The sequence below is a fragment of the Lepidochelys olivacea genome (genome assembly GCF_965140295.1).
Source record: "Lepidochelys olivacea isolate rLepOli2 genome assembly, chromosome: 6".
Classification (NCBI taxonomy): Eukaryota; Metazoa; Chordata; order Testudines; family Cheloniidae; genus Lepidochelys; species Lepidochelys olivacea.
In genome coordinates, this window is record NC_140416.1 from 66,452,275 (window position 1) to 66,465,640 (window position 13,366).

Here is a 13,366-nt window from a genome sequence, read left to right on the forward strand (position 1 = left end):
CAGCCCTCTTCCCCCGGCACCCACCACTGGGGAGGCGAGGGGGATTCCTGGACCTGAGAGGGGCCCTAGGAGCACGTGCAGTGACAGTGGTGCAAGGTGAGTGTGCTGCTGGGGAGGAGAGTGGGGTCCCTCCACCGGAGCTCGCTGCTACCGGCAGGGAGAGAGCTGGGTGGAGTACTCCTCTTTGGCCCCAGCCCCGGGGCACCTGCCTGCACCCCAAACTCGTCATCCCCAGCCCTGCCCCATCCCAGAGGCTGCACCCCAAGCCAGAGCCGGCCCTGATCCCCCGCCTGCACGGTGACCCCCTCATCCCCAGCCCCACCTCGCAGCCCTCACTGCCACCCCCCAACCCTCTTCCTGAGCCCTTCCAACACCCCAAATCCCTCATCACCAGCATCACCCCAGAGCCCTCACATTTTTACATTATTTAAAAAAATATATATCAGCTTACAAGGCAGGTGTGGGGGGTGGGACTTGGACCCGTTCTGGGCACGACCAAAAATTATACAAACCTGCTACCCCTGCCTGCCTGCTCTCCTTTGTAATGTGTACACTTACCATATCACATAACTTACATACAGATATGTGTGCCAAGAGCAGCCCTACTGAGAAGGCATTCTGTATGTGTACAGTGCCAGTCAGGGAGAGTTAGTAGCATGGGAAAGTGTCTGGCCTGTCAGAGCCTGCACTGCAGGTTCACAGGTGATTCCCTCAGATGACTCTGGAGATAACTGCACTTTAACATGTGATTCTCAGGTTTAAGTCTTTGCAGGTGCCTCTTGATGAGAGGCACCAGCTGCTGCAGGCAACAGTGGATCTGTACCAGTTCTACCATTACTATGACATGGAGATGAATTGGATCAGTGAACGATTGCTCATTGCCAACTCCACCAACTGTGGCAAGTCCTTGGATATGGCTCAAAGCCTGCTCCACAAACACAAGGTAACTGCTTTCTGTTACCCCTTCTATAGGTGTGATGGGAGCAAAGTGTATATCAGACACCCTATTGCCCCCACACCTAGAAACCTACAGCTACACATTTCCCTTTTGCCACCCAGAATGCCGTTACAAATGAGCCCACTAAGCAGAAGGAGACAACTGTTATTAAAGCTAAACTCTCCCTGGCATGCAATCTCGAGAACTAAATATTTGACACTGTCCCAGTTAAGTAATTCCAATAACTTGAGACATGCATATGATCCAGCCATATAATGGAGGATTTTCAGAGTGAACATGGAATTTCTGATGAAACTGAAGTATCTATCAATTCCTGCAGAAACCATTCTTCTCACAGTATTATGAGGAAATCACTAGTTTTGCATTAAAAATTCTTAGACTGATGCATTACACACTAAATATAATGAATGATTTTGCTCTTTTCTGGGTGGAATACTTCTGCTATTCCTTGCTTGCTTGTGTTTTGACTATATAATTACTATTCTCATCAGGGAGTTAGTGTCAGAGAGAGATGCATGCACACTGCAGTCTCCAGGACAACATAAAACAGATATTTAAACTTCACTCTAGTGCGATGACTGACATAAAAACTTTTGAAGACAGCAGTGTAACTGTGAAATGACAGTTTAACAGAGTAAGATTTCTGTGGAATTTGCTTTGTGGTTTTTAGTTGTCTTTCACAGATATCTGTTAGCCCTGCTGCTTTCTAGCCTTAGCAGACAGCATCATGCTGATGAGCTAGACTCTGGTGCACGTGTTCCTCTTCTATTGGCAACAGAAGGTTGCATTTTGGTAGGTTACCCCAGAAGCAGCTCATCTTAAGGGAGCATCTAGATAGAGACCCACTGTGTCTTGCAAACTATGTACGCGCTTCTAATTTCCCACTTCTGACAACTGTGCTCCACTTTCTTGCATACTGTCCTGCCCTCACTTACTCTTCTCTCCCTCTCTCCCCCACCCTAGGAATTACAGGCAGAAGTGAATGCCCACAAACAGCAAGTTCAGAGGGTGTTGGAGAAGGGAAAGACTGTGACTGGGTGCAAGCACTCTTCATTTCAGAGAATAAAGGAGAAATGCCAGGAGCTCAGCAACAGCTGGGCGGAGCTGGAGAAGGCCTGTGAAGAGAGGCTGAAGCAGCTGCAGCATTCTGTTGGCTTCCAGCAGGTATGGCTCACAGCAAAGTGACACCAACGTTTTTTCGGGCTAAGAGGAGAACAAAGTGATTTACACAGAAAGCAAACCTGGTTTAAGGTCTCAGGCCATTAGGGCTGAAATTCGCTTCCTCCACATAAAGCCAGAGCACTGTGGGTGGTGGGCACTGGGCAGGACTGGGGAGGCGGGTCGGGATGCAGAGCTGTAGCAGTGTCTCCTATCGGAATTTGGTATTCTAGTCGCCTGGAGCACTAGCTACAGCCTGGCCCCACCACTCGCTCGGTGAGATAGGACAACTGGATCCATATCATTGCAGGTCTTTTGGTTCCTGCCTGGTCTGCTCCTATTTCACCACCATCTCTGCCCTCCTCTCCAGTCAGTGGGCCTTATCCCAACGCTCTGAAGTCACTGGAGGGAATTCCTTTGACTTCAGTGGGATGTGGATCAGGCCCTATGTATAACAGATCCCCTTAGTGGTGCACATGGGGTACACATGTTCCCCTTACTAGCCACTTGGATTGGCAGTATCCACACACAGCCCCAAATTGGGGTTTCAGTGGTGCAGAGGGCCTTAAACTGGCCCTCCATGCCAGAGTAAATTTCACCCTAACAAAAGATGGGCCAAAGTTTCAAAGGCAAGCATTTAAAATGAGCCTGTTAAAAATTGCACATGAATACTCTTCTGGCTAATCCAGATTTTCTGTCATATATGGGTAATTAGCAGGGCAGTAACCCAGTTTGCATATACATTTTTTCCACAAAGGTGTATGCACAAAGTTTGCTGGTGCACCTCAAACTCTTGCCATTGATAATCTGGCCACATCTGTGTCTCATTTTCCCCACTGTGAAAGAGGTATAACACTTTGCCTTCATGGTAGAGGTGTTATGAGGCCCTATAGTATTTATAAAGTACTTTGATCTCCTCAGAAAAGGGGAGTATATAAGTGCAAAGTTGGTGTTATAGAGTGCCAGGCACCAACAGTGAAAAGGTCAAGCGAAAGCAGCAAATACTGGATACTGATGTGAAGGGAAAGAGCTGGGGCACTCAAAATTAATTCTAGGGGTTTAATACCCTAAAAGAGGCCTTTTTTAAAATGAGATCCTCCAGATCTGGCCTTGTCCTTCTGCACAAGTTTTGATACAACAGTGTGTCCAAGATCCTGCTAGTATATTGCAGGCAGTAACAATAAAACCAGTCCCTGTAGCTTAACTTGCTATCTGAAAGAGCATCTTCTTGAGTAAAAGGGCTAAAAGCTAATCCTTTGTGCCCCTGCACCTATTACTGAGCACAAATGGTGCTTACACAGGTCTGCAGCCTAGAATATGTGGAAACAGTGAAGGACATGATATCATCCAGAATTGAATTTCTTGAGATTGACCCCCAAAGGAACAGTTTATTTTATAGTGCAATCTGCAGTTAGAGTTTATCAGATTGAAGGAGAGACATTAACATTGTGAGGGAAATAACTGTATTTTTAATTGGTAGTTTTTACTGAATACCTCAGACCTGGAGACTTGGGTATCAGAAAAGCTTCCATTTGTGACCAGCAAAGACTATGGCAAAGATGAGGCTGCAACTCTGAAACTCCTCAAGAAACACAAGGTAACTGAGTGTTATTGCCAAGGTAATTATTCTTGAGGAATGTAGCATAGACCATTCAGAGACTATAGTGGTCCCTCCTAGTCAGGGGAGCCTGCTTGGGACGAACTGTAGGAAAGATCCTGACTTAAAGGGTTTGAAGATTGAGTGTCTGTCTTTGGAGAAGGCTGGCTCTTATAGATAAAGCAATGGTTTAATGGCAAATTTTTCTTGGTCTTTGTGTGTCATTCCTTGGAATAGCAGAGTCTAGGAGTGACACAGAGGTAGTTCACAGGCCCTGAGAGTAAAAGAAATGTCTCACATTGTTTAACACCATTAATTCTGACTGATTAAAGAGCGATGATGCAGGCTGCTGAGGACTTCTCAGTCTGTCTCAACTTAAAGTATGTTCAGGATGCAGGATGTTGAGGGCAGGGGCTATAAAGCAAGGGGTGGGAGGAATGCAGGGACCATCCATTCTTTAACAGGGACATAAAGAACTTTTCATCCCCAAACCCAGTTCTGGGTGGTAGAAGTTTTAAAATGAAGAAACATGTAGAATGACGTCTCTCACTCCAAAGGAAGCCGGGCCATTCATCCCATGCCATTTTACACACACTGAGCATGAAAAGGATCTTTTTCAGATTAGGGGTGGAAAAATATTTTCTCTGTGTACCTTTAGAAATCCATTCATTTCTCTTTCTTTCCCCTAGTTCACTGGTGAGCAGCCGAAGGTTGCCCACCACTGCCCTGGTTGGTTTTCCCCAAAGTTAATGTCAGGGAAGGCTTCCTTCCTAAGCAGTGCCCTGCTTAAATTCTCTATGGTGGCAGCATGGTCTGCCAGATTGTCTGTCTGAAGCTTTCTACTGATCGGATCAACAAGGGGTCTGACTATCTAGAGGATTTTTTAAATTTTATTTTCAGTTGCTTGAAACTGACATGTCTGCAATTCAGAATTGATTTGTCTGTGTGCATTCACACTAATCCCTGGATCAGTACTGGAAGGACAAACTCAATGTACTGTTGCATCTGGAAAGAGCTTGACTTGGAAAACAAAACTGAGAGATCTGGAGTCTCATTTCTGTGAGCAAAGCACCAACTATGTCTTGCTGTGCAGTGTTTAGTCACAAAGGGAGATAGGGATGCCCTACTTTGCTCCAGAGTTGAAAACAGAGATAGATTAGTCATTATTCTGGGAATATCTTTCCCTTTCCAGCCATGTAGCAGGCCTCTCTAGTTGTGTTTATTTGCTTAGGCGTTGTATTTTTTATGAAAAAGTTAGTAAAAATATTAACTAAGAATGTTTGTGTCAGGGAAAGCCTGTATCCTGCTTTGGAAATCTGGACTTCTCCTTTTGGTGCCTCACTGGTCATGGCTGATGCTGCTGCCAAGGTTAATGGACTGTAGGGACTGGGTAACTTACTCTGCTATTTTTTTTCTTGCTATCAGGCATTGGAACATGAAATTGAGGTTTACAAGAATTTGATGCTAGAGCTGGGTAAAACTGCCAAAACCCTTCCTCTCCCTGGCTCCATCCAGTTTGATGAGGTTGATGCCCCACAGGAACAAGTTCACTCTAAGCTCCGGGAGTTACTGGAGCTGGCCACAGCAAGGTATGGGCTAGAAAAATAATTGTCTCTACTACCTGCCTCTTCTGGGTCCCTTAATGCATCCTGGGTTTGATTCAAAGGCCATTGCAGGCAGTGGAGTCTTTCCACTGATCTCAGTGGGCTTTGGATCATGCCCCATATCTCTTCTGTCTGTTTCATTGTGAGCTCTCCAGGAAATGGACTGTCTATATTTGTATCCTGTGCAGTACTGAGGTGCTACACAAATAATTATAAAAAAAAGAACTGTACATTTGTTGCACCTGAGCTGTTCAATAAGATTTCTTTACTATTGAAGATGCTAATTCCTCCCATTTCCCCTTTTCTGTTCTTCATCCTCGAGCAAAGTGATTTTGGATTCTGGATTATCTCACATACTTATTCATCTGCCTGCTTGTTGGAGTCTAACTTCACAGGTGGAACAAAGGAATTGTATTTCTGGAAGTGGTGCCTATTGTTTTCTTGGTGCGTTACCCAAATGGACAGATGTAATGATAGAATTACACCTTCCCTTAAGACTGAGGATTTGTTAATACAAGAGGGCTTTCATCCTGTAATATTAGTCACTTCCCCCATTTATGACTAGATGCTCAAAACCAAGAGAGCTCTCCAAATTTAGCACTAGGAAGAAGCAAATATATACCTGAATTGTTTAATTTCTTGCCCCACAGAAATGTCATTCAGAGAGAGCCAGGAAGTTCGTAAGATTAGTAATGAGACATGCCTAGTTGAAAGTTGGAATTTACAGAGGCACAGGAAGTTCTGATACGTCAACAATTGTTTTCAGCCTGATTCCTCACAAAAAAGTTGAAACATTGAAATTGTTCATGGAATGGAAAGTTCAGAAAAAAATGAATTGTCAAATATTTGGTTTTGGTGTGATGGGCAGAATAGCAATGATTTGTTTGGTCTCATTTTGACATTGAACAGTGTGAGCGTGAGCTGCTCTGGTGCCTCATCTGGTCTTCACTGGCTGGACTATGTCTCCCAGGATGCACAGTTGTGATTCAAACAGAGGAGAGACAGCAGTGCATCACTGGGAGATTTATCTTCAGGAAGAACACCAAATATTGGGAGACTTGCAATAAAGTCCCAAGAGTTGGGGGAATACTGCCATTTCCATGGTTCTGATTGGCCAGGCACATTAACAGCTGGAAAGTTGGTCTATTTTATCTCCACCTAGTCCTTAAAATATGTTTGACTGTACCACTAGAGACCTAAACAATCTGGCAATCTTTGCTCAGGGAAGTGCAGCGAATTGTGGGAATGTTGCTTGTTGGGCAACATTAGCAGAGCTACGTAAGGTGATTTTCCCAGCACTTGCCTCGCTGAGCCTCACTCTATGTAGTGTGGATTTCCTTCTCACTTTCGTAAGTATCGCATTTATCCGTAGAAATAAAAATGATCAGGAAAAAATGGAGGGAATTTTCCTGTGCTGTGGCTAGTATCCGGGCAGAGCAAAGCTCAGTTAGCCAATGCTGGGGAATGGTAAAGAGGTTGACAGAGCTACAGGCTACCATCCTTCAAACTTGATTTCCAGTCTTTGGGGTTATTGTGAGAACTCTCAGATCATGAACCTAATTTTCTTTCTTGGAGAGAGCCCCTCATTCTCTTCCTTATTTTATGCATTGTGTAGATATTTATATTCCGATTTCTCCCTGTTGCTCTCTCTAAACAGAGGGAAGAAGCTAGATGAAACTCTTGGTCTGCATGAGTATCTGAGGGAGTATGAGGACCTGCAGGACTGGATCAATCAGCAGAGGCAGGTGGCCAGCTCTGATGATTATGGCAGTGATTATGAACATGTCCTGGTGAGTTAATGGTAACAAACACAAGCAAAGTTTACCTGATTTCATACTGTAAAAATGTCAGGTATGGAGTGTGACTGTGTATAAAGAAAAAAAAAGTCCTCTGACCACACGCTGCTAGTTGTCATCTCTCACCCTGCATTGGAACCCATACGGGGTATCATTAAGTAGTTATGACCCATACTCGATGGTGACCGCACCCTGAAAGGAATCTTTCCCCAATCCCCTCTTCCAGCCTTCCAACAACCCTTGAATCTCTCCAAGGTCATCATCAGAAGCAAGCTCCCCACAGAGTAGTACCCACCAACTCAAAGTGGCACCAGACCCTCCCAGAATAGCAGATGCAAAACCTGCAAGACATATTTCCACTGCTACAATGATCAACACCCCCCACAACACACCTTTTAAGATCCGGGGGTCTACATATGCCTATCACAACATGTGCTGTACCTCAGGCAGTGCACCATACGACCCAATAACAGCTATGGGGGTGAAACCAGACAGCCACTTTGCTTTCAAATGAATTTACACAGAAAAATGATAACAGACAAGATCACCACATCACCCGTGGGCAAACACTTTTCACGAAACAGTCACTCCATATCTGACCTCTCAGTCCTCATCCTCAAAGGAAACCTGCACAACACTTTTAAAAGACAAGCCTGGGAGCTTAAATTCATAACTTTGTTAGACATGAAAAATCATAGACTGACTACTAGAGACACTGGATTTATGGCTGATTACAACAATCTATAACCCACTGACCCACCTTTGTCCTCCAACTTCAGAAGTATTAACTGCCCACTTCACCTTGAATGGTCTCTTGCAACATGTTGACTCCTTATGTTAAACAATCTGTTTCACCTTGTGTTTAGCTGTGACACTCTGAGTACCTTTCCCAGACCTAAATAAGAGCTCTTGTGTAAGCTGGAAAGCTTGTATCTTTCACCAGCAGAAGTTGGTCCAATAAAAGATGTTACCTCATCTATTTTGTCTCTGTAAAGTATGTCATAGTTAGTGAAAATCATGACAGCAGTATGGATGGGGGTAGAAGAGAGGAGAGGAATGAAGGTAATAAAATAAGGAATAACGCTGATCAAGAGAAAATGCAAATGAGCTATTAAAGGAAAAAATAACAACACTTAGAAAATAAAAGTTTCATTGGCTGTAACAGGCTGGCAGGGTTGACTAACACGTCCACCCTATTACAAGAGGAGCTGGCTAAAAAAGAGCTAAGTGAGTGTTGACTCCTGTTAAAAGAGGTTGGGAGTAGTCCTCGGAGGAAGGGGTAAGTGAAATGAGCTAGGCCTGAGAAGAAGGTTTACATCAGAATTGTGAAGGAAGCCTGAGGCGAAGGCTTCAGATGGGAGGGTTTTCTGTATAACTGTTCAAAACTATTTGTTGTGAGACTTTGTTTTCTGAAACACTGGTATTTTGCGTGGCTGATTAAGTTATATTCATTAGGGTTGACCTTGGTAGGAGTGGCTTTCATTCAGTGCCTAGCTGACAGAAGTCTACATCACAAAAACCACCGACACAGTTGGCACTGTAGTTGTTAGAGCATGGATTGAATAGACCATGGAGACTGAGCTATGTCCCATCCTAAGTGGGGTTCACTTACCATAACATGCTTGTGCTGTACCCTGTTCGGAGAATAAAGAGTGGACTTTGGTCAATCACTGAATTTTATTATAATGGAAAATTTTTCCAAGGGAAATAACTGAAGCAATAGCATTAAAGACAGTTACAGTTTAGTAACACTTAAGTGCTGAAGAGGTCTTGTGTAGGCCTTCTGCACAAGGGTGATGTTCACCATTAGGAGATTACTACTACTTAGAGGATAGTCCTAATTGGTATACGAGAGGTAGACTAGATGACCCATGAGGGATTTTCTAGCCCTGACAGTCACTGCATGATTATGTCATTTACGTCATACTATTTCATAATATACAGTCCATTCCTTCCAAGGTTCTCAAAGTGCATCGTGAACATTAATGAATGATTTTCAATTGGTGATGAGCCAGAATTGGAACTCTGACTCCAACTCCTGCCACAAACATTTTCAACAGGAGTTTTGGAATTGATTACAGGACTGGATCTGTGCACAGTGACTTGGGTCTGTCTCTGTAATGAGTCATACTGGAACACTGAATCCTAAAATGCCTATGCTTTGGGAAATTGAGATTTGGATCCACTCCCAGTGCTGAGCATTGTGGCTCAGGTCCACTCTATGTTTTGATCACCAGATACTTAAAGTAGTGTCCATTTAATAGATTTTGGTCACAAATATTAATGGGTAGACATCTAACTACCTATCTTCATCTACCATTGAAGTCTGTAGGAGCTGTTAGGTGCTCACCACTCTTGAAAATCAAGCCACTCATTTAGGCCACTCACTTTATATACCCCTTTTAAAAAAACCTTGGCTTGTGCAAAATTGTGTCCACAAACATGGAGGTTGGACTGAGGCGGACTGAAAATTTAGCACTGAATATACATGTGTATTCATACCTTATGTGTATATTATTTAATAATATGAACTCAATTTAATTTTCATTGTATGTTTGCAATAAGTTAGATCGGGTGTCCAGTTATTTTTTATTTTGGGATGCTTCTACCATTTGCAATATGCTCTCTGCCTCTACCTGCATCGTAGAGCTAGCAACATTCTTTCATTTTTCTAGCTAATCTATAGACCTTTTTGGTCTTTTAGAGCAAAATTATTTACTCACAGTCAAGCTTCATGTCCCTAAGGTCACCTGCCAATTGCTTGCCGTTAGGCTATATTCAGTAGGCTGCTGAGCAGATATCCACATGGAACAGTAGCTTCCCAAACCAAGTCTGATCCCTGTTTTTTGTTCCTCTTTCAAAAGCATCTTTGTGCCAAATATGATACGTTCCAGCACCAGATGGAAATGGCTGCTAAGAGAGTTGCAGCTTACCAGCAGCTGGCAGAGAACTTGTTGGACCACGGGCATTCGGAATCCAGACAGATCCAGCAGAGGCAGAAGGAGCTACGGTAAGAGACTAGTGGTGGCTCTTTTCTTCATTCTTCTTTCAGTTCCTACCTCGGGGGACCAAATGGGAAGAAATCCAGGAAAGTGGAAGACATGCCCACACAATTCATTAGTTAATAAATGTACGACAATGAGGACCAGAAAGGAGATGTGGCTTGTTCTGAAATGATGCCAGTGGCAACTTCATTGGCACGGGACAGCCAACATGCTTTATTCTTTAAAAAAATCATCATAGTATCAGCTTTCTGATTTGGCAGCTCGTGCAGTGGACCAGAGACCTTTAACAAGCAGTATCAGTGAGAGTCCTGTGTCATTTTAAAGGGAATCATTTAACTGGGCTGCTAGGAGGTTAGTTGTGTCTTTATGATCCAGTTGGCATGGTCAGTGAATAGAGCACTCGACTGGGATTCAGACCTAGGTTCTCTTCCCAGCTCTGCCACTGCCTGCTGGATGATCTTGGGCAAGTCATTCCCCCCACTCTGTGCCTCAGTTTCCCCAGCTTTGAAATGAGGATCATGAAGCTGACCTCCTTTATAAAATACTTGGAGACCTATTGAGAAAAGTGCTATGAAAGTGCTAGGTATAAAAAAAGTCAAAACATTGAAATTGTTCATGGATCAGATAAAAACTGTGGTTGAATTGAGCTGAACTAGGCTGGTATTCCACAGAGGCACATAATTTCTGCAGAATGTTACCTTTCACTTAAAAAGAATGGAGGCCCTGGATTCTCAGTTACACTAGGGCCTCTTTACCCTGCCACCAAGGTGTAAGGGGGCCTTAGCATAAATGAGAAGTCAGGACTACCTTGCTATTACTAGTGGTTGTGAAGACAACCTTCCAAACATGAATGAATCTAATGCAGCCTTTCAGAATCTGACAGTTAGAGTTAATATCATGGAGACGTGCGAGCTGCCCCATTCATCTCAGTGCATGGTAACACTGAAGGCTAATAGGGACTATTTAAATGTCAGCATTGTTCACAGTCTCTCTGCTGATTATCTGAAACATCAAGCTGCTCCAGGATTGTGGCGGGAGCTTAAGCAGAGTAACACCACTCTTTTTCCTCCCCTCTCTCACTCTCCATCTGTAGTCACACAGACAGATTTAGTTTTTCTGAGCATTCTAAAAAAATAATGTTTTTCTGTTTGAGTGTGTTCATTCTTCAGGTATGCTCACAAGCCCTCCTTTTATACATACTCATCTGACTTTGTCATGCTTCTAATTTTACCTTTTAGGCTCTCCCTCCCTGGTTCTCATATTTTCATTCTCCTGTTGTGGACTATGATACACATGAGATGGGCCCTTCGCCTACCCGCAAACCAAAATCCAGTCCAGGAAGTAGAAATCTGAATCTCTTAGAAATTTAATAGCACCTAAACCATTTGGCTTCAATCATCCTATTACACATTACAAATAAAATGTAAAAAAGCCTGCTGTGGCATAAACTGCTCACAAAAATACAGTGCAACTGAGTGGGAGATTTACCTTTTATTTTTGTTGACTGCCTTTCTGTTGCTACCTCCTTTGGATCCTACTATGGCATGTATTTGAATAGCCTACATTTGACCTTGACAGGAACTGTTGTAAGATTGACTCAGTGATGGGAAACACTCACTGTTGCAAGGGAATCGCCTCACCCAGGCATGGTGGCTGAAGCAAGAGACTAAACAGGGGTCTTTTTAAAATTGTTGCTCCTCCTATTCATCTTATTTGTCTCCATTTCACACCCTTGCATGGTCTGTTTCTCCATGGCCCTTTGCAGGAACTCCTGGGAAGAGTTGTTGGAGATGACCTGGTTACGAGGCGAGCGACTGAAGGATGCGGAGGCAATTCACAAGAGTTACCAAGACCTGACAGATGCCCTCACCCACATTGAGGTAAAAATCATGGTGAAAAACATAGGAGGTGGGTCTTTAATTTCTGCCTAGTGCTGTAAGGGTCTCTAGGACACCCACCATTCCTACCTTTGGCTTGTTGAGTTTCCCTGCAGAAAAGACCCATACCTCACAAGCCACTCTGACCAGAAGTGCTGACAAAGACACCTGTGGAATCCCTCAAAGACTGAACTTGATCTGCTGGCAGGAGCAGCTGCTGGAGCTGTATAAGTCACTAAACACCTGCCAAGCTGTGTGAGCAGCAAGAGGCTGAGCCTGGACTAAATTGCCTCATATTGCAGCACATACTCTCATGCTAGTTCTAGTCCATCACGCCAGAGTAAAAAGGCCTTGTTGTTCACTGCCTCATTGGGCTCCCCTTTACAGCATTGGCTCTCTCTACACTAGAGAGAGTATTTTCCAACAAAAAGGCATCTCCTTAAGTGTGAATCAGAGGAGGAAATCCAACATGGCTTCCAATGAGCAAAGCAGTAGGATTTTGCTACTTTATGAGCTGGATTTTCCACTTACTCACACTGTCATAATTCTGTTGACTTAAATTGAGTTACTCCTGATTTGAGCTATTGTAAGTGAGTGGAGAATCCATCCCCTTATCTCACGAGATACTACCTGGGATTTTGAGAGACTGTGCATATGCGTAAACGTACTAGTAGTTAATTTTGTGACAAAAGTGCTGGACTGAAAGCTCTACAGGCCTAGACTCTTGGTTTATCCATAGGTTTGGGTCAGCCCAGCCAGCGGCAATGTTTCCCTCAGGCTGCCCTGCTAATGGACCTCAATGGTAACCTGGATGTACTACACCTAAGGTTAGAATGGTCATTCCATAGTCATGACCATTCATTCGTTGGGCTCTCAGCTGAGACTGCGGCCAACCGGTGGCGGTTGTAATGATGGTTTGTAGGTTGCGAAGGCCTGTTGTCAAAGAAGTGGACTGAGACCCTCAACTAATTACCAATGCCTCTTCTGAGTAGGTCATCAGGTGCCACTATAAGAGCTATTCAAGGCCTACCGTTGTCACAAGCCTGGTCAGACTTTTATTTCCGTGGGCTGAGAGGTAGTCATGCATCATAGCACACAGTGCTACTTCTAGTCCATTTGGCCAGCCTAAAAGGTATTGTATGCCCCACTGCCTGATTGTGTTCATCTGTCTTTTCTAGAACATTACCATTTTACATGTTGAAAAGAATTCTTGGCAACCAAATGCAAGGGATTCTCCGAATAATTTTGTTTTTAAATCAAAAGGGTCAGTCCAGGGTAGATCTCAGCATACTTGATGAATTGTCTGCTGCTCTGTGTGTCTCTGGATACCCCTTGTGTCAGTGGGTCATCTTTCTCTTACTCTTACCGCAT

At 43.8% G+C, this 13,366-nt stretch overlaps 1 protein-coding gene across 1 annotated transcript in view; it reads left to right on the forward strand.

Moving 5' to 3' along the window:
* SPTBN5 (spectrin beta, non-erythrocytic 5) overlaps positions 1 to 13,366 on the forward strand; it is a gene marked incomplete at its 5' end in the record, with an annotated part of 149,319 nt that overhangs the window by 47,851 nt on the left and 88,102 nt on the right. Inside the window, 7 exons of the mRNA XM_084629808.1 lie at positions 757 to 943; positions 1,922 to 2,122; positions 3,597 to 3,713; positions 5,139 to 5,302; positions 6,975 to 7,107; positions 9,978 to 10,123; positions 11,884 to 11,998. Of these exons, the coding sequence (XP_084485934.1) occupies positions 757 to 943; positions 1,922 to 2,122; positions 3,597 to 3,713; positions 5,139 to 5,302; positions 6,975 to 7,107; positions 9,978 to 10,123; positions 11,884 to 11,998 (1,063 nt within the window). The remainder of the gene's footprint in view (positions 1 to 756; positions 944 to 1,921; positions 2,123 to 3,596; positions 3,714 to 5,138; positions 5,303 to 6,974; positions 7,108 to 9,977; positions 10,124 to 11,883; positions 11,999 to 13,366) is intronic.